The sequence below is a fragment of the Dermacentor variabilis genome, chromosome 2 (assembly GCF_050947875.1).
Source record: "Dermacentor variabilis isolate Ectoservices chromosome 2, ASM5094787v1, whole genome shotgun sequence".
In the NCBI taxonomy this organism is placed as follows: domain Eukaryota; kingdom Metazoa; phylum Arthropoda; class Arachnida; order Ixodida; family Ixodidae; genus Dermacentor; species Dermacentor variabilis.
Genome location: NC_134569.1, coordinates 57,882,659 through 57,904,490, shown reverse-complemented (window position 1 = coordinate 57,904,490; position 21,832 = coordinate 57,882,659). Strand labels below are relative to the sequence as shown.

At 43.2% G+C, this 21,832-nt stretch overlaps 1 protein-coding gene across 6 annotated transcripts in view; it reads left to right on the top strand.

Moving 5' to 3' along the window:
* ssp3 (SCAPER domain-containing protein short spindle 3) overlaps positions 1-21,832 on the top strand; it is a 281,587-nt gene that overhangs the window by 58,486 nt on the left and 201,269 nt on the right. For 5 of the 6 annotated variants that reach the window (XM_075680649.1, XM_075680648.1, XM_075680650.1 and 2 more), the window contains exons 12-15: positions 3,247-3,348; positions 9,136-9,189; positions 12,105-12,247; positions 20,950-21,031. In XM_075680649.1, the coding sequence (XP_075536764.1) occupies positions 3,247-3,348; positions 9,136-9,189; positions 12,105-12,247; positions 20,950-21,031 (381 nt within the window). The remainder of the gene's footprint in view (positions 1-3,246; positions 3,349-9,135; positions 9,190-12,104; positions 12,248-20,949; positions 21,032-21,832) is intronic. The other variant, XM_075680651.1, reaches the window with a different exon arrangement.

The window sequence follows — 21,832 nt, the reverse complement described above, 5'->3', positions numbered from 1 at the left end:
ACGCTTGGGATGTGGTTGTAGGTAGGAACGTGCTTTCATCGAAAACTAGGAGTACAGGATTTATTTACATATTTACATTAAAACAGGAGATACATTTCAACAGTCTAGCATGACTCCCAAATGGAGCACGCAAGACGAAGCACACAGCACACGAGCTCAAAGCTCCAAGCACCCAAGCACCAAGCACACTGCTTGTTGAGCACACAGCTGCTTAAAAACACTGTCCTCCCTAGATCCCTAGGTGAGGGAAAACTGCTGTCCAACCTTCGTCCAATCGGACCGTCCACAGTGGTTGGAGGCGTAGTCGACCCGCCTTTGAGAGGGGGGGCTCGCACCCTCACGTACGCACTGGGGATTCCCAGAACCAGAGTTGAGTGGGTCCTCGTAGCCAGATTGTCACGCTTGATCCTAGCCGACGCCTCTTAATTCCAGAGCTGACTTCTCCGATAGCCACCACGAGTGCCAGCAGACTGTGACGAATCCTGCGGCCCGAGGAAAAACGCACTGCAAAACACCCTTTTCCGAGAAGCTCTCTTGCTGCAAATAGACCATGAAGGCGACAGCGAATCAATCAACAATACTCGGTCCGCCGAACGGCTAGCCTGGCCGACGCTGCTGGGCTGTATGAGGAGGCGCATGGTTAATTAACTTTGCCATGGTCTCCAGTTCTCCGAAAGAAGTGCATGGTCGGTCAGCATTGTCGGCGTCGCCGGTTCTCTGAAGGACGCCAACCCCGCGAGTCGATCGAAACAACTGCAGCAGGTTGAGATAGGTTTGCAGAGCATACCCCTGCAGGCCGATCGTAACAACATGCTAGTGCCTATGTTACAGGCTGGTGCCTATGTTACATGCTAGTGCCTATGTTACATGCGTCTTTCCTGTGATGTCGTTCTTAGTGACTCGTGACTTCGAGAATTAGTCAAAGCAACACCTGTTATTTATGTAGTCTGTTGCATTGGGATAGACGAATTAAGGTTTCGAGAAATAATAAAACACAAACTAAAAGTCTGCGTGTATTTGTTTTACTTCGCACCGCAGCAAGAGAGAAATACTTCCATTTCATCTTGTTCCCACTTCGTGCAGTCGTGCACGCTGACACCGAAACTAAGCCACTTTCTACCATGTTCTAGCGCACGATCATGCTTCATGATTTGCTTGTGTCTGCCTCAGTGTTTGTGTAGCAATTACTTATAGCACTAGTTGGGTGTTCTTGTGAACAGCACGCATAATTGTGCGCTGTGCAAAATGAGACAAACACAACAGCTTGCACACGACGCCGTCAGCGGAAGTGCGCCGCGCAGCAAGAAAAGCGAGAAAAAAAAAATGAAGGCGTGGCCCGTGACGTATGCGTCACGCAGTCCTCCGTGTCTAGTATAAGAGAACCCAAGGAAGGAATTTCACTTGTTTAGGCTAGATAGGGCAAGTGGAGAGAGTGTTTCTCTTGGCAGTGGCACTCGCCTCCTGAAATCATGGGTTCACGGCACTGAAACATTTCTGTCTCGGCAGTTAATGAATCAATTTGGAAAAATTCTTGAGGCTGAACAGAGAAGTTGTTACATGCCCTCCCTTAGAGGGCACGTAACAACTTCTAGTGTATAATCGAAATTTGCTATGGAGCCTGTTGAGGGGCTCTTTAAAAGTGGAACATGAAAGCATTCAAAGGTCCCTGACTGCTTGTCACGTTTCCCGGCAACTGCAGCTTATGTAACCATATACGGGGAAACGCTGGCGCCGAACACTATGCATTATTGTGAGCATTCTGGTCGAAATGGCAAGCAATGCGGCAGGCAAGTACCATCTGGAGGTGTAGCAAGGAACAGGCGCGCCATTTCATGGCGTCCGAGATTGGCGCCCATGCGTGTGCCGGCTAATGCGCACAAGTCTTGGAGGACATGGCCGCCCTATAAATAGTAGAAATGCTGGAAAAGGGGTTTGAGTTTTCTTGTAACAATATTGTTCTCTTATGTACTCAAATTACAATCCGACAGTGTCCTGTCTAGATTGTGTTTATATTGTACTTGAAGATTGTTCTTGCACATTACTTTGAGAAATTCAATTATTTCTGTAATGTCTCTGCACCACTCAGATGCCCTGCGTGGTTCAGAATTCTTCAGAGTTCAGAATTATTTCTCGTCAAATGATGTCGAACGCCGATATCAGATTTTTTGCGATAAGGGGCCCTTAAAGGGACACTAAAGGTAAATAACAAGTCGACGTGAATTGTTTACGTACCATTCCAGAAAGCTCGCAACACTTGTTTCTTGCCAAGAAAAGAATTAGTTTACGAGAAAATTGCATCTGAAGGGTCCGAATACCTTTTAAGAAATTCAAATATCCCACTACCCAACCAGGAAAGTGGTGACGTCGCATGCGTCATCACCACCCTTTGCTGACATCGGTGAGTAAAATAACACCCGACAGGCAGCGGCACCAAGCCAAGGCAGAGCAGTAAATTCGCTGCTGCAGCTGCTTTTTGGTCAAGTGGCGTAGACCGTTTGGGCATATGACATAACCTGGAAGTTTAATTCTCTGCTATACTTGCAGTTTGTGCGAATTTCGCGAGCCAGAAAAACCAGCGCAGCACTATGTGATAACGAAACTGCTGAAACGTGAAAGCGTGGGAAAACAAAACCGTGGGAAAGCAACGCGTGGGAAAACAAAACCTTTCAATTGCCCGCATCATTGTCAAGGGCAATTTCAATGAGTTTTTTCTAAAAATGAAATACAATAAAATAAGTTGCATTTTATTTCGTCTTATAATATAATACAAGAATTTTTTTTTTTTTTTTTGCAATGAGTAGTTGAATACTAGCGGCAGAACTTAACTGAGGAGTGCTTTCGTCATCAGGCCAGTGCTTGAATGTCCCGGGGGAGTCTCTAATCACATCCTGCATTTACCTCAGTTTCTCGATTATTAAGGCCCTGTTCGGCATAATATTGACACCTTAGAGATTCTGAAGCACTAATCTATCATTTTAGCTTGACTTAATATTTGCCTTTAGTGTCCGTTTAAACACTCTGTTAAACGCTGTCGCGTTAAAACACTTCTGTATGGTACAAATGGTATGGGGTCTTTCAGTCTGCAACCTGTGGCAGGTTGGATCACCGATTTGTGTTTTGAATAGTGAATGACTTATGGGTCTCATGAGGGTTTTGAAAACATTGCATGAATGAAAACTCATGATAACAGCTGAAACACTACTTGTACATTCAATGAAAGCAATTTACATCTTTTGCCCTGTGCAGGTCAATGAAATAGCCTTCATTAACAGCCTGGAGGCTCAGAACAAGCGCATTGACCTTCTGTCACGTGAAAAGGACCATGAGGCTCGCCTGCAGGATATTCAGGTGGCTAGAAACCCATCTCTGCATTTGCATCCTTGAATGGGGCTGACATTAATTTGGATTCCTAGCCTGAAAGTTTTGTTTTTTCCACTCATTTTGTTACTTGAATCAGCTGTTTTATCCGCCAGGGAAGCTGCATTTTTAAAGTGCTAAGTGTTTGTGCCTAGTTTACCATACACTACTAAAGATCATCGCAGCAAAGTATGTGTTGTTAGTTGGCATGTGTAGCACAAGAAAGTGTGAAGGCAAAGTATGTTCCTCCTGTCACCCTCTTTGCCCTTGTATTTTTTTCATGTTCCTATTTTTTCTGTTCATAAAGGCAATCGGAAATGAAGCTCAGCCAATACTGTGAGGGCTCACAGAAAACAGCACATTTCTACATGATTGTGCAATGAGACATCTTTGAGTAAATGCCGCTGCACGTTATAGCCGTACCAATTTTTGCTAGCTTTTGAGGCCTATTTTTTGCTCGGAAATCATATTTAGAACACCAGACACCATAGGTGGAAAGGTTTATTTTCCAGAGGGGGAGGGGCAGTGCTGGGGCTTGACCAGCTTTCCAAAGCACGTGTATGTGTGTGTGTGTGTGTGTGTGCGTGCGTGCGTGCGTGTGTGTGTGTGCGTGTGTGTGTATTTCTTGCATATGAAGAAACTTCGTGTGACCTCGGAAGAATTGTTCACAGAAGTGATGGCCTTATATGAGAGTTTAGAAGACTTCATAGTAGGGGACGGTTCAATTTCACAGTCTGAGTCCTCTCCCGCCACTAAGAATCTGGCGACTTTCGATGGTGTAATCTTCCTTCGTGTAATTGTCGTATACTTTGATATCACTAATACAGCTTCGCCTTTAAGGTGAAACTGCAGCCTCTCTTTGTCTTTTTTTTGTCTTTTTCTGTGAGTCTGAGTATAAGCGCTTCTGCGCATGACTGCTGCTGATTCTGATTTCGAGTGAATCCGGCATGGCATCATTTTGGTTATTGAGTGAATTATACAGGGTGCCCCAACTATCATGCACCAAGACTTAAAAAAAGAGCAGTTACCTTACTTGAAGAAAACCTAGTGCATATTTTTTCCGGTACAGTGGAGTAACCGCCAGTAATTCTTCAATTCCTGAAATTTAATTCGACAATTGCGATTAATCATCTCATTCGAGTAGTACTGTCCTAATTATCAAAGTGTCAATGAGGAATTTGTAGGCACCCCCAAGCACCCCCAAATGACATCTAACTGCTGTGTTTTCAGTGGCGCACTAATTGAGTGCAATTTTTTTCCGATTGGCAAACAAACCTCACGAAATATGAAAAACACCACGTGACTGTGCTCCCACCCACATCATAAAGCAGCACCCTCAAATAAACTGATTGAAAGCAACTGCATTGCCTGGTCACAAACCTGAAGAGACAGTGCAGCACCTTGGTAATGGTACGGAAGGAGCGCCAACAGCAGGTTTTGCAGCTTTGCAGCTATTCCTACCTCTCTTTGTCACACTTATTATCCATCTCTCAAGTCCGACTGATCACATTGATAACAAAATCCCATTGATAACGCGGCCGAAATGCCGATCTGACCATGCACGAAACGCGAAAAAGCAATTTAATAGGCATAGCATGTTTCAACATCCCAGCTTTGCTCGCACCGCATCGACAAAGTGTGCGCACAGCTATATTTCGCGCCAGAAACTTGCTTCAGACCAAAGCCAAATGAAAGTGACGGCCTTCTTTTTCATGAGAGTGTATACTGCTCAAAAACAGCTTCGTGGTGAAAAATAAAAGTGAAATAAACATACCGGGAGGCGATCCACGTGTAGAGAAAAGGCAAAACTGACGCGTTCAAGAAAGTAAATAACCACTTCTAAATGAGCTGAATTGGCAGTCAGCACGCCTGCACAAAAACAAAACAAAAAAAAAAAACCATCAGGTTTTAGTGTGCCCTTATTATCTATGAATTTGTAAGCGCCATTGAACACCAGCTGCTGCCTAGAGGATGTATTTGAATAGGTCTCTTTCTGCAGCTACGCAGTACTGAGTCCACTTCATCGCATCTTCAGTGGCTTTCTTGATGACCGACGCTTGAATTCTATGGCAGACATCCATTGTCCTTGTCTTGAGTTAATCTAACATCTGTCTCGATCATGTAAGCACAATCTTTCATATAACCCCAAAGAAAGAAACCGCGTGTAGAGAGGTCAGGTGACCTAGCCGACCAATTTACAGGCCCGTGCCTTCCAATCTATTGTGCATGAAAAGTCGCATCCAGCCAGTTTTGTGCTTGGCTGCTGCTGTGTGCTGGTGCTCCATCTTGCTGATACTACATAAGTGGAAGACGTGACAGCGGGACTTCGCTGAGAAACTTATCCACCACTCCTTCAAGGATTTCGTTCACGTAACACTGTCCAGTCAGTGTGTGATCGAAGAAGATGGGACTGATGATAGCGCCGGAGTAAATTCCGCACCCCACATTGAACGACCACTTTTACTGGTGGTGCCAATTGCGCTTTATCCAGCGTGCATTGTAGTCACTCCAATAGTGGGCATTATGCAAATTTATCTGGGCGTTTCTGTGAAAATTGGCTTCATCTGTGTACATGATGTTGCTCAATAAGTCAGGTGACTCATCGGTTTTTGTGAGGACCCAATTTGAGAAATCAAGACAATTCTATAGGTCCCTATTTTCCAAACATTGGTGCTGGTTAAGGTGGTATGGGTGAAAGGCCATCGTTTAGAATCCTCCAAACTGATGACTTGGAAATTGGTGCCTGGGTGGCCACATCCTGCACGCTAGTGTGAGGGTTTGAGGCCATGAATTCTAGAACATCCGTGCGTAGTCTAGGACTGAAAGATCTCAGGTTTTCATCATTTCTGATGATAGTCGACGTGTTTGGTCTGCCGCCACACTTCCATGGCTGATATATATGTGCGGCCTTGCTCTTGTCATTTCCAGCTCCCAAGTCAAGGATCATTTTTGCCTTCTGCTCATTAGAGAAAGACATGGCAACTGGGACGAAACAAAACACACCTTTAAACATCAGCACTGACATTGTCAATTTGCTTTTGTAGTGATAGGTATTGTGGCAAAAAAAAAAAAAAAAAAAACATCCACGCAATTTGTCTATGCTAAGACAACAGCTATCACAGCTTGTTTCTAACACCAAACACGACGTGTTACTTCAGCCGAGGCACAGCAGATAAGGCGCTAGCTCGATCACGATGTTAAGGCTAGCCGATTTGTCCGTCCGTCCGTCTGTCGCCTGTATGCCGAAAACTCCTCCGATGCAACCCCATGCAAATGCATGGAAAAAAAGTGAAAGAGGCATGCGATTGGCTGCGAGCGGGCACGCAGCAGTTTCTCTCCAGCCCCAAAATGAGTAGGCCACGCGTCATCATATGTACTCCTGAGGAGCAGGCAGCTTTCGATCAGCAATGCTGGGAGCAGAACCGGCAACGAGCTTGTCTACGCCATCCCGATGCAGCAGCCTGGGCACAAAAACAGGCTCGTGCAGCCATGCACAAGCAGCAGCTGCGTACCGAAGATCTGGCAGCCTACCAAGGTGTCATTTAATGAACCGTTGGGATTAATCCAGTTATAAACACCGGGGCCACACGTTTAAGCTTTGCTGGTTAACCATCTGTACGGAGTGCTTGGGCGGTGATTTTTTTCTTTATTTCCTTCATTTTGTTCTGGCTAACTTGGAAGAAGCCTGTTCAAGGGCGCTGCTTTATGATGCGGGTGGGAGCACAGTCACGTGGTATTCGCCATACTTCGCAGGGTTCATTTATCAGTCTGAAAAAAAATTAGTACGCATTTAGTACGTCGCTGAAAATACCGCAGTTGGCTGTCCCTTGGCTGGGCCTACACCAGGACACCTTGATACAAGACACTTTGCACCAAGACATTTTGATAATTATTATAGCATGTCTCGAGTTAGATAATGAATTACAATTACGTAATTAAATCTCAGTAACAAAAAACATACTTGCAGGTACTCCACTGTACTGGAAACAATATGCGCTAGGTTTTCTTTGAGTAACGCATTGCCTTTTTTAAAATCTTAGTGCATTATAGGTAATTGGGACGACCTGTGTATATTTAACCTCTGCATGCAAGTGACGATTTTTCTATCCCTAATAAATGTAGTAAATTATTTGAAGTGCTCTTTTATGAGTGGTTAGCTTCGCTTACTGGAAAGAGAAGCAATACTGAGACACATATCATTCACGTGCATTTCACACGCTGTTGATAAAAGAGACTGCCAAAGGGGTCACTAAAGTCTTTAGGTTTTTTTCAGGGTCAAAAAAAGCACTCAAAGCATTTTGAAGTGAGGTGAACATACAGCAACATATTCATTCTCTAGGCATAATCTATCCATACCTTTAGAAATTATTGTTATTTGGCTATCTCCTTCTCTTTAAAAATATAATAAAATTTGTCCTGTGTATATATTTAAATGTGTGTGTGCATGGTGTTTACAGTGGAAATTTAAAACAATGTTGAGGTGAGAAAATACGGATGAGGCAGCCGCCTCTGGTACTTCTAATGCACTTGTTCTCCTATTGTCAGGATTTGCAGAAATAAAGCAAAGTATGAATTAAGATCTGTGCACGTTTGCGCCAACATTGATGCAGTAGGCTATTAGCCGCAATAAAATTTTAGTGGAAAAGGTTGAAGCAAGTCAAACGAAATCTGAAATGATATGTCTGACCAAACTCTGGCCATGACATGTTAGGGGGAGGGGGGGATGTTGAGCACCCCCCACACCCCCTTAAAACTTCGGAGGGGGCTTGGGCTCTGGAGCCGTCTTGTAGTCGGCGCATGGTCTAGTCACATTCAAGACCAGTTGCCCAGACTACTGTAGTATACACTGGCTTGAACTTGTGTGCCGTGACATTGAACTATAATCGGCTACTTAGGTTTACACATAGCTATGATGATTCTCACACAATAATCATGATGACACCACAGGATCACTATGAAGTTAAATAACAATGCACAAACATGTAGTAACGTGCAGCAGCTTTTGTTGTCACTGCACCATGGGTAGCAATTTACTTTTTTGGAAGAGTAGATGCAAGTTATACACAGATAATTTCAAAAGTTTCTTTTATCTTAGCCGTCTTGCATGCTCCAGACTTGGGGCAGCACCTCTTACCTAAGGATACTGTACCTGTTTGCCCTGCCCCTGGGACATCAGCAGAAACTTCCATGCCTTCTTTTCAGTGCAAAACATTCTCAAGAAATTCAGCACCACAAAGATGGAAATTTCACTTTTCACAACACACATGCATCCTCTAAACTGATGCTAATGGCAGGGTCGCGAGGCTGTGAGGCTGCAATGAAAGAAGCCTAATTCATGCATTCATGAACTGCACCTCATTCCCAGTGCTTGCTGTGACATGACACTGGCTTTGGTAGCGCAGACAGTTTAACATAGCCGTAGATGTTTGCCATCTCATCAGCAATGGCCGTGCATGCCTCTGTATGTTAAGGAAATGCCCACTGCACATATGAGGCTTCAACTTAGCCTACAAATTCTGCTTTGCCACTATTTCGTTGCTGTCACTGTGGTCAAGTCACTGATCACGTGTTTCAATGAAAAATCAAGGACTTGTTGAAGATCTGCACTTTGCCTGTTAACCTGCTGCATGCCTTTGCTTATGCCGCCTTCTAATTAAGTCTTGTTCTGTTGCTATGTAATGCCGTGCAGCAGCTTAGTATTTCCAAGCTGTCCTTAAGCACTTCATTGTGTCATGATTGGTTTGTCAACAGTCTTTCTCTTTGACCTTCATATTTCAGGAAGAACGGCAAAGAAAACAAGAAGAAAAAGCTGCTAAAGAAGCAGCTGCAGAGGTCAGTCACACATAAATTTTTTAATATGCCAACTGTCAAATGCTTGTACAGTACAGTCCACTCTTAACCCTTTAAGTAGGGATGTCCAAACACGGAGCAGTAGATTTAGATTGAATATTGAATGAAATTAAGAAAAAAAAAAGCAGAATATTGAATCGAATACATATCAGAAAATTTACCGCAAGCTTTCATGCTTCCAAATTTTGTACAAAAATCACTGTGCTGCACATGCTCATGAGGCTAATTGCATTACTTAACAAGAATCTTCCTAGCCATCAGTAACTTAGGTACCTATATATCGAGGTGCATAATATATGTTTTACTCTTGTTAAAGAAAACACTAAAATAGCATGCCAGCACTGATAACAACTCAGTTCTTATAGAAAGGTCTGGAAAATATTTTTTGTTGATAGAATGTCTGTCAAATAAAATTAACTGCTTTTTTCCCTCTGAAGCTAGCTGAAGAAATAGCAAAGGTGTCCTAAATACATATGGGGTGTTCAGTTTAATAGTGGTACATACTGTGCCTAATGGTGATCTTCTATTGGTTAGAAAGTATTGCTTCCAGTTTTCTTCTAGAATACGGGTGGTTTTTACCATCTTGGTGGCAGTCGGTTTCTGTGGGGTATCGTCAGCTTGTTAAAGCCAATCATCTGCGTGACAGACAAAAGCAGGAAGTGCACATCGTGTCACTTGTAATCATGTCAGTTCTCAAATCTGGAGGTCCATGGCAAGTTCGTGCGACGTCCTCTCGCCTCCAAGATCAAGCGAGATCATGTGTACAGGTTAGATTGACAGCCGTTGTTAAGCAGCGTTTGGGTTCACGGTCGACCAGGCGGCAACAACTGCGAGCATGCATGCCAAGTTCGTCTGTGTGCTCGCATGTGGGTAGAAAGCTCCAAACTGTGCAAACCTATGTGTGGTGTGTGAATACTGAACTTGTGTATCCAATGTGATCAGTGTTCCTTCCAGTGGCTAATTGGCCCAATCTTCATGCATGCATTTTTTTTGTGCATTCCAGACGTGCTGCTTTTGTTGTTCTCCTCTCTGTTTGTGTAGGACTCAAGTATATGACCCTTGACGATTGCCTCTTTCCGAGAGGGCGTGCTGCTCAGTGTGACCAGGCCCATAGAGCCTTGCTAACTTTCATGCAGCAAACTGATTTGGCCTCCTGTTTACAGACATTTTTGCCATATTCCTACTTTCTTTTGTCTGTGTCTCTGTCATTTGTTTATTTCCTATTTTCTTACCTATTTCTTTGTTTCCTATCTTCTTCTCTTCTGCTCTTTTCATTCCCTCCTACCAAAAGAGCAGGCAGGCGTTGTGCCCCTCTTGGTGGCAGTTGTCAGCTTGCTCCTGCCGTTTCCTTTGTGTGCTTGTATGTTTCCATATAATAATAATAATAATAATAATAATAATAATAATAATAATAATAATAATAATAATAATAATGTTTGTGTAGTGTTATTTGTCTTGATCGGTCTGGTCAGCATGGTTGAACCTTGTACTGACAAAAGATTGTTTTTCGTGGAAACACTGTCGGTGTCAAGTCATAGAGCATGGCTGGCTCATTCACTGAAGGTGGCAATATTCGAAAAATTGAATATTCAAGAAATTTATTATAATATATTTGATTTGTAGATCAAATTAATCAAACATTCACTGTTCAATTTGAAATTGAATATTTGAGTATGTGCATAGCCCTATTCTTAAGCTTCTTATTATTTTGACCAAAAATGACCTTATTTTGATTTTTCGTTTATTGGCTTATTTTTAAACTTCACTCCATCAAAAACCCTTGTAAAGCTCTTTCAACCAATTTTCTTTGTGCTTTAAGCATGAAAATGTCATTTTACCTCTTCGCCATGCAAAATGCACGTACTTGCCATTTCCACAAATGGTACAGTTAGAAATAAGAAATGAAAAATGGCCTTGTTTCAATATGAACTATTCTTCGAAGTGAAATTCTTCTTGGAAGAAAGTTTTTCTTGTATTCTTAAATGACAGCCCTCGCCCCCTCTGGACACGGAAGAAACAGTTGGCGTCCACGCTGCACCACTGTCGGGCCAAGTCAATGTCTTCGCTTTCTGAATCATCACTTCCAACAGAAGAAGCAATTATAGTAGACTATCATCATCCTCTCTGCTCCAAGAACAAAATTCTAATGCATCACCTTCACTCTCACTATCACTGTCATAGTTGAGCAGCTGCTTTCCTTAGCACGTGTTACTCGTACGAGCTGTCAGTGGACGTCATCGCTCCAATGGACGTCATCGCTCCAGTGGACGTCATCGTCATCGCTCCAAAGCTGCAAAAATTGCCCAGAATGCTGTCTTTGAGCTCTCAAAAGATGCTGCCATCTCTGTTTTAAAACAAAGACTGAATCAATGCAGCCTTTGAGGGGCTAGAAAAGTTCTTACCTCCATTTTAGTAAAACAAGCAAGAGTAAAATAAGTGTTGATTTCAAATGCTGATACTGCAGCCATCTAGGTAGTAGAAGAAAATCTAGGTGGGTGTGCTGAGTTTGTCCAAATTGCTTTGAAAACATGACTCGAAAAAGTGACTGACTTGATGTAGGCATACCTATATCCATGTGTAAATAGATAACCTGGAGCCTTTCATCACATATCCAAGCTGTTATTGATGGCAAAAAGCTAAATAGGCATTCCATTTAATTGCAGGCCACACTTTACCTTTTTCTATATGTCTCTGCATTCATTGCAAGAAGCCTTTATGAATTGAAGAATATTTTTGAACTATAGAAATTTGCTAGAAATGTGCATGATTTTGTATGAGCGGTTTAACTACAGTCATGCGATAAAGCTGCCACATAGAAGTCCACAGTTTGATTTGAAGCTATATCAGACACCAGGTATTAGTGAGCAATCAATGCAATGCATAAAATCTGTATGCAGGAGCGACGCAAGGTTCTTGAGGCTGAGCGTCAGGCCAAGCTTCTGGAAATACAAGAGAAGAGGAAGCTGAAGGATGAAAAAGTTCAGCTGCAGCAACTTGAGAAGGAAAAGCTTCGTCAGAGTCTTTTGAAACAGAAGGAAAGGTGAGAGGCGTATTCACGTGAAGTGTGATTTGTTTCTCGCCAGAAATTGTTATGAAGAGCTCTCTTGTGACAGAACATTATTTATGCATTACTTGTCCATGCAAGCTTCTGGTTCAAACATTTGGGTAGTTGAATGTTTAAAAAATTACCCATCTGGGCTATGGATTTTATTGTATAATGTGTGCCTGCACCTACTTCTACAGTGTTAGCAAAATGTACCAAGAAGTTCTTGTATTTGGCCACCAGAGCTTTAAGGCCAACTGCAGCGAAATTTTGGACTACATAAGAAAAACCTAGTTCCAGACAGTTAAGGTACAGAGCAGCCTCTGCGCAAAGGTTTACATTTAAAATACAATTAGATGTCTCATAAAAAGCTAGTGAAACAGACTTTTTTGATACGGAAGCCCAAAAAATACTGCCATTACTCCTTGCTGGAAATAATGCACAAAACAGGCTATTGAGAACCAGTGATGCTTTTTGGCATGACTTCGGAGATTAAGCAGCGACCTTGACTGGCTGTAGTGTGCCAAAATATCTCAGAAGCAACGTGCTCGGATTTACGTCATATCCACTAACCAACATATGCACGTGTGGTCTGCTTAGGAGCTTCTTAAGGGGGAATGTGGCTTTCAGTACCAACTTTCTTGTTTCTTCGTGGATGTTGATGAAAACTGGCACAGAGACTAAGAATGGCTCTATGATGCTTTCATAAATATTTCAAAACCATATCACGAAATATTCTTGCTAGACAAACTTTTTCCTTATTGAACCTTCTGGAAGGACTGGAGGATTTACAAAATGAAATAAAAAGTTTGTTAAATACTGTATGCACAGCCAAATGTATGCAGAAGGAGATAGCGTTCTCAAAATAATTTTTTTTTTTTTGCAATACTAAAATTTGCAGTTTACGTTTTCTCTAGTGCCACTGCAGTGAGCACACTTGCACTGCAAACAAGGAACCTTACTCAGAAATTTTAGAACACTAGGATAAAAAAATGAGCGCTATCCCCCAAAGTACAGTTCAAGGAGCCCTACAAAACAAACGCAATCAAAATGTGTAAAGTAGTTACCAAGATATCTGCTCCACGAGCTGAGCAACATGCTAAAAAAAACTCTTGAGAAAACGAGGTTCAAAGTTGTTAATTGAATAGGCACAAGGGTTACAGTCCTTCGTGTCCTTTGCAATGCGGTGTCTCTTGGCCCTCTGACCTTTAGCCTGATGAGCTTTTGCAGCCTTCTTTTTCCGCATGGTATCTTTTTCAGCTGTTCTATGGAGTGCATGGTGTCCAGGCTGAAAGGCTGCTAATAAGAAAATTGGGCAGTTAGGTGCCGTGCAGCATTGCAATGAATCTGCAGTAGTATGTACAACTAATTTATAACTGCGAAATGTCTAAGCCTACGTTGGACGTATACATGAACAATCCAGTTTGTCTTAAAAATATGGTGGATCCATAAAGCAAAAGCTGTTCTGCTTCTGCGTCCGCGTTCCTCAAAGCTTTGCGCTACTTTCAGAGTAGAACGGTTACAATATGTAGAGTTGCTTACTATACATGCCTACCTTCCCTGTCATCAAAGGAGCTAGGTGGAATCCTGCTCAAACGTGCAGTAGATTCACATTTTGATGGCAGTCAGTGCCAGTGCGGCAGTGGGCTCATTATTTTAGCAAAAGAGCTGTTTAAAAGTGTATCATCATCAGCTTATTTATGTCCACTGAAAAACGAATGCCTCTCCCTGCAATCTCCAGTTACCCCTGTCCTGTGTCAACCGATTCCAGCTTGTGCCTGCAAATTTCCTAATTTCATCACCCCACCTAGTTTTCTGTCATCCTCGGCTGCACTTCCCTTCTCTTGGCACCCATTCTGTATCCATCCTACTCATTAAATGGCCTGGCCAGCCCCATTTTTTCCTCTTACTGTCAACTAGGATATCAGCTATCCCCATTGCGCTCTGATCCACACTGCTCTCTTCCTGTCAACAGCCTGGCTTCTTTGTCAACCTCCAAGTTTCTACCCCATATGTTAGCACCGGTAGAATGCACTGATTGTACACCTTTCTTTTCAATGATAGAGGTAATCTGCAAGTCAGGATCTGGCAATGTGTGCCGAATGTGCTCCAGCCCATTTTTATTCTGTAAATTTCCTTTTCATGATCAGGGTCCCCTGTGAGTAATTGACCTTGGTAAACATACTCCTTCACAGACTCTAGAGGCTGACTGGTGATCCTGAACTCTTGTTTCTTGCCCGGCTATTGATCATTATCTTTGTCTTATGCATAATAATCTTCAACGTCGCTCTTATACTGTCTCTGTTAACCCTGTGAGGGTCAATATTTTTTTTTTGCCATGTGTGACTGCCCAGGGTTGCTTTTTTTTATTGCAGATTCCAATTCTTCTGAGGGACCTATTTCGAAAAAAATTACCTTAATTTTTCTAGGGTGACCGTAAAGTGAGAAAAAAAATATTTTGTGTTGGTTATGTACTGTTTATTCATGAATAACAACAATAAAAAAAAGGAAATAAGCTTATAAGAATAGAAAATTTAATGCATTTTTATAACATAGTTCAAAGCTTAGAAAATGCACACACGAGAATATTTCGCAACTCTCAAATGTTCCTGCTCTTAGACTAATATTTACGTCCATGACGTAATCAAACTGCGTAGGTGAACGCACTCAAGAAAACTCTGTGGTTGTGTGCCCATCAAAAAAAGCAAAATATGTGACAAACTTCTGCTAATCTTCATCTTGTCGCCAACCAGAGGCAATTAGTTTTCATAAGTCTCCAAAAAAGAAGAAAGGAAAAGAAAAGGAAATCCATGCATGGCGGCATCCTTCCTATGCGCTCCCCTGTGAGCATTAAACGAGTATGAAACAGGCGGTCACCCTTTGAGCGATTAGTAAAGAGATAGCCATCAGTTTTATGAGCTTAAGAAGCTGATGCCGCCAAAAAAACAAAACCCAAATCGCTGTGCTCGTGGGCCAACGTGCGAGCGGTAGCATATAGACGCGCCAGAGCAAACCAGCTCTAAAACAAACCATGCAACGAAAACCGAGAGAGGGAGGTATGAGAAAAAATTTCTTGTATTCCCACATAGTGGCAGCACATGCCAGAAAAGAAACAGTGAGAAAATAGGCGTGCATTTTAAACATACAGATGGCGCCGTAAATATACAGCATCGACCATTTTGGTCATGGTCGCGGCGCCATATATTTATGTCATTGACCCTCAAAGGGTTAAGGTCCTCAATAATTTGTTGTAATTCGCCCCCAGTGTTGCTGAACAGGACAGTGTCATCTGCAAATCGAAAGTTGCTGAGATATTCTTCATTGATCCTTACTCCTAAGCCTTCCCAGTGAAATAGATTGAATACTAATAGCTTGAATACTCCAAAGCATTTTTATTCTTCTGTAAGTTTCCTCCTCATGATCAGGGTTTCCTGTAAGTAATTGACCTATAGTGAATTCCAATGGCAGATTCAAAGTGGCTGACGGACTCTGTGCCGGAGCATTCCACCAAACGGAGCATTCCACTTTGGTGGAATGCAACAGAACGAAATCTGTGATTTAAACACAGGCACTCCTACCAGAGCAATTGGCTAGGGGCGCTATCGCACATCTGCTTCCGGAGGTACCCAAGATTCCTCGTGTTTATTAGTAATCTTTTGGCCTTTTTGACTTGAACTCACATGTGCATTTTGTTTCGAAGTTTCGTGTTTCTTTTTAGCCTACTGCGCTGTAATGAAAGTTGCATCACATGTAGGTCTTCTTCTCTCGTTGGCCATCGTGTTGTGTTGGAAACATTGGAGGTGCAGCAGAGCCTGTGATCAGTTCGGTGGCATCACATTGAGACAGCCTGAAGTGCCTTTGGAATTGCATTTTATGAACAAAAGTAAAAGCTGTTAAAATGCAAACTTCCAACAAGGAGCTGTTGTTACCTCTTCATTCGTATACTGGCGAATAACATCGACAAAATGTGCGACATTCGGTCTCTTGGCTGGTGGCCGAAACATGATGTTGGAAGCTTGTTTAAATACGCTAGCTTCCGAAGCTTCTTCGTCGTTCGAGTCAGCGCTGGTCGATTCAGAACTCGAACCAGATGAATCATAGCCCCCTGCAAGCAATAAAAGTGCAAGTTGATGATTAGGGATGATCAATAAATTTTTTGTTCGAATAACGATTAATCATCCATGATAGTGTGTGTAACCGTGACTGAACGAGGACATAGAAAGAAACAGATACACAGAGACAGCGCTACATTCAATTCCAGATTTTATTTTTGCACCATCGATAAATATATACCATATGAGTGGAAACAAATGACAAGGCAAAAAAAAAAAAAAAAAATTCAGTGGTGTATGTCGATGAACTGTACATGTGTCCACGAAATGGTCAAAACATATACTGCAATGGTTACAATGATAAACCGAGGAATCGCATCTCCTTTTCAAATAGTGACACTGATAGCTTGCTCATGCACCTTTCAAGTGTAGTTCTGTGGTAGTTTCCTTGACATGGAGAAAATCTTTTTGCCACTTATATCTGATAATGGCAAATGACGGCAATCAGCGCATCCTCACTGCTGCTCGATAGCCAGATCTATTGCACCATTGAGTGATTGTATCGTCTGCTCTTTCTTAGTCCACTTGATTTTTATTGGCTCTGTAGCACAAATAAGAATGGTGCAATAAACTTACTTAAGAACATGGCATGTTGTTCTGATACGTGTGGCCGTCTGGCAGCGGTGAGGATGCACTGCTTTCAATCATTTTGCCAAAAAATGCTTTCACTGTGTCAGACAAACTCTTATACAGCAAAAAAAAAAAAAAAACACCAATTGTGTATTGTTATCCAACCCAGGTGCGCAGTGTAGCAATAAGGTATTTTACCAAAAAGCTAAAGAAACAACCAACTTGCGATCATTTCTGTGTTTGTAATATTAACCACTTACTGTTCGATTCTGGCACATGATTTGCTTTCGGCATTTTTAAATGTGAATTCTTGTGTTCTTTGTCTACATTGTACACTAATCCTTTATCTATGATGTGTTGAACACAAACAGCTACTCAACGTTTCGTTAGAAAAATGGGCCCTCAGTCACATTGGCATTGATTACCAATAAAGTTCAGTGAAACATTGTTAAACCGTAGTTGGCCGGAGCTTGGAAAAAGTACGTACTAAACGGTAGTACTGTTTAAGCGAAATAGCATGCGATCGCCCATGTACCTGTCGAAAACGGTACTCAGAGTGTGATGAAAGGGGGAAAGAACATGCAGTATTTGACAAAAGTGTTATTTTCGTTTGATGCCGCAGCGGCCTAGCACGATGACAGCGGCCTCAAACTTACTGAAGCTGCGTGCCAGCTTTTCAGCTGGCCCCCTCTTCTCGGCAAACACTCGCATGGCAGATTGTTACGTATTCTCCGTGCACGCGCGCAGTAGTGCTGCAGAAGTCCCAGGGCGCCTTTTTTATTGCCAGGTGCCGGCGTTTGGAATACTTTTCGTTTGGAATAGTTACGTTATCGCGCCCCTGTTCTCGTTGCAACGATTGCATTCATGAGGCTGATGTAATGCGCAGCTTCTGCCACTGTCGGACTTGAATCGCCCGTGCTGTCGCTTTCCGTGTTGTTCTCATCACTGTCGCTGGTCGACACTTCGGCAACAACAGAGGCAACGATGGCGAAAAGTCGAACCTCGTAGCCGACATCTCTTCGCGGTCGCAGCAGCACTGCCGAGTAACTTCTTCGCATTCCAAATGCCACACACCGTAGTCAACAGCAGATCCCTGTCATGTGCCAGCGCCGACTTCTTCATGTCATGTTCGACAGCATGGACAATGTGTAATTTTTCTTCTATGCTCAGCACCCGGCGTCTTTTTTATCCGAGCTTCAGCATGGCGCGAGTCCTCACTAGCACGACGCACACAACTTATTTATGCAATTAACTCTTTTCTTTCTGTAATATACAGCATTTATAATCATTATTTAAATATTAAGTACCCTATAAACTTTTTCAAATTCAGTGGAGCTTTAGCGGTAAATGCGATAAAAATGTGTTGGGCATTATGTCACAGCTCTTTGAGGTCCCGGATTCCTGATTTAAACCATGTTCACCACATTTCAAAGTGTTTTTCAGGAGTTCGCGCGGTGGTCCGGAGCAGACCATTGTCTATTGTAGTGTGTGTGTGTGTGTGTGTGTGTGTGTGTGTGCGTGTGCGTGTGTGCGTGCGTGCGTGCGTGCGTGTGTGTGCGTGTGTGTGTGTGTGTGTGTGCGTGCGCGCGCGCAGAGAGAGGACTTGAGTGATGCTACAAGGTAAACAGAACAACTATTTAACTTCAACGGTTTCAATCAGGGGACAGGTCTTTTCCAGGGTTTACGAAAATGTGTCACTTTGTCACTGATATTGACAGCAGAAAGAGTGCTTGGCTATTCTTTTACAAGAGATGCATCAAACTGAAAAGGAACAGTGGTGACAGTGATTGACTTTTTCTAGGCACTTTGGCAGCTTTACAGCAGCCTTATCAGCAACGAAGTAGGGCAAGAGGAAGGCAGGTTTCCATGCTTGTAAAGCATGGAGGACGGTGGGATAGAAAAGTCATAAATCGGAGAAGAGAGAGAGGGGTGGGGAGTAGTGGTACCTAGGCTGCCATTGTAATGAGGCTGGCAGGGAGAAAATAGTCGCTGCGCTGGGCCAGTGCTTATGTCACTATTTTAGCAGGAGAGAGGGCAAGTTGAATTGGCCAGTGGAGAGGGGGAGGCACAATAGAGAAGGAACCCGGAAGGGAGACAGAGAGGCAGCAACTTGTGGAAAGGAACATATGTCACAATACACATATACAAAGGCACAACCTGTTCCAGTTATCTTTATGGTACAGCTAAGGTGCAGGAGAACGAAAAAATAAGAGAGGGTATAGGGTGGTTCGGAAGCGAGGAAGTCTTTGGGATTACAGTTTTAGGAAACGAAGTTAGGGAGCCTCCATGTAAGTTCTGTTTTTGAATGTTGTGGGGTCTCTCACACCCGTGCTCTTGGGACAAAGGAACGACAACACAGTAGTGCAAACAATCACAAGTGCATTTATTGCACCTTTCATAGATCAATGCCTGCTAGCCGAGTTGCTATCCACAAAACATGCCGATGGGCGCGCGACAAATCTAGAAGTCCGACTTACCGCGACCGCATAGCGAGCGAATATGTTCACCCCATGCTGGATCCCAACGCCTGGTCGTTCGCGCGTACTGTCACGCGAATGGTGGCGCATTCCAAGGCGGCCACGCGAGACGGTCTCGCAGAAGCGTGGGTCGGCGCACGCGCAGCACGGCACGTCCGTCTCGCTTGCTTCCCGAACCCAAAAGGAGCGCCTTGTCTCCCGGCGCCCGAGTAACCCCGCAGCGGCGCGACACTCGCGCCATCTCTCGCACCGCGCTTGTACCACTCCGACCGCCGCGGCCCACGCGGCGATGCCGCATGGAGACAGGGGCTATGCAGGAAAACAAGGTATCAGGGAACGCGCGAGACTTGCGCATCCCCACAATGTTTACTGGACAACTAGACATCATGTCATCTCGCGTGGATTCCTAGCAGGGGCAATAAATAAATAACTCAGAATGCCGACTTGAGTAGCATGGTGAAGGAAACTGCGGATTTGTTAAATTTACCCTCACCCCCTGAGGTGCACATGGAAGAAACGGCAAGCAGCAGCCAGTGCCTCAATTTTCGAGTAGAGAACATGTATCCGCCTTCCTCTCTTTCACTGAATATGCTGTAGGCACGTCAGCCACCCCAGATTCTCATTAATTGCTTAGTGTACATTCCAAATTTATGGATGAAAAAATATTCTCTCTGCTCGCGTGCATAGGTGTGTTGGAAACGAAATTGCAAGAGCACGATGCTCACACGTTAAAAGAGTGACCAGGCAATCGAACATGCCTGAAGAAAGGTAAATATGGGAGACTTTTCCCATGCACACAGTGGTTGTTGAACTGCAAGCAAAAGTCAGTCTGTTTGCCCTGTATATTCCTTCCTACACACCTCTTGTAGAATTTTGTACACAATGTTACTGGAGGTAAGATTGTTATTAGATTATTATTATTGTTATTATCAAGATTATTATTAATTTCATGTACAAAGACTTAATTGAATGCTTCACCTGTGTCTGTTATGTGACGACAAACCTTGCAGTGAGGCTCTCCACACAGTTGACAACCCGTGGGAACATCGTGCTTCTCTATTCTCGCTCTGACGAACAAATACCTAAATGTTTTGTTTTTTCTACTACGCGAGGTGGCTGCTGGAAGATAGTAGCGAGTCAGCTGTTCTGTTTTATGATGGTAAAGTGGCAGTTGAGAATGGCATTGACCTGTAAAGCGCCGGTAATGCATGTGAGGACCAAGTTCGGATCAGTTTGGGCATTGCTTTTGTTCACCATTTCTCCCATTATATGTGCCTCGTGGACTTCTGTCATGCCTGCTCCCTATGCTTAGGCCACTTAGCAAACTCTAATAGCAACAACCAATAATGCAGCCCCTAACCATCTGTTGTTAGAAAAACTTGCATTGTACTGATGGCTGAAACATTTCCTTGGATCACATTCAACTACTAATGCGTGTTTTGCTCTTCCCATTATTCATTGAGTTATTTTTCTTTTTTCATATGTGGCTACATGACTATTGGTGGAAATGTTTTCTTTCATCTGGCCTTTATTTCTACAGAGAGAGGGAGCAACGTCTCACTGCCGTCAATGCGGCACAACTGGCTGCGACAGAAGAACTTCAGAAAAAGATCCAGCTAAAGGTAAACAGGACGTTTGTTCATCTGTAAAAATCTAAACATATAAAACTGATTTTTGTGTTACGGTTTTAAGTAGACACTTCTGAAAGAATGTCTTTATCACTGTGATGCCCTGTTAGAAAAATATCTACGGGGCTGCAAAAGACATTCATTGCCTAAAGGTAAGCTCGATTTAATGAAGTATAACTTCAAAACTTGTTGCTGGAAAATTTGTCAAGTAAAACAGTTTGTTAGATGACACTTGCCATGTATTAGCAGTGCAAATTCTTTTATATTTTTTCGTAATACTCCTCTGTCTGATGCATCATCAATGGGCACCTTTAAATAAAAATTCAACAGAAATTTGGGTAACATTGAGTTTCTCGAAATTATAAATTGTCGTGTCATGTATACCGTTTATACTCATGCGTAAGTCTTCCTCTTGTATAGCCCGCACCCCCACTTTCAAACGCCAAAGTTGAAAAAAAAAAAAAGAAAGCGCACTAAAAACGCACCTAGTCCCTGTCAAACATTAGGGGTAATGGATATGCACTCTCCGAACCAGAGGGGATGGGGCGACAACAAACCCACCCCACGTGCATTTACATAGGGTTCTACTGCTGACCAGCGATAAGCTCCATGCCTGATCGACTGTGGAGAGAGAGAGAGAGAAACAACTTTACTGAGCTGAGCTCGACATCTTCTTAGACGCCGTCGATGGAAGTGGTTCCCTCTTCACGGGACCCATATGCTTCCCTAGCCGCCTGGCCCCTGGAGATCAGGACGAGCTGGTCTTCCAGGGCGGTGCTGGTTAGCAAGGTCTCC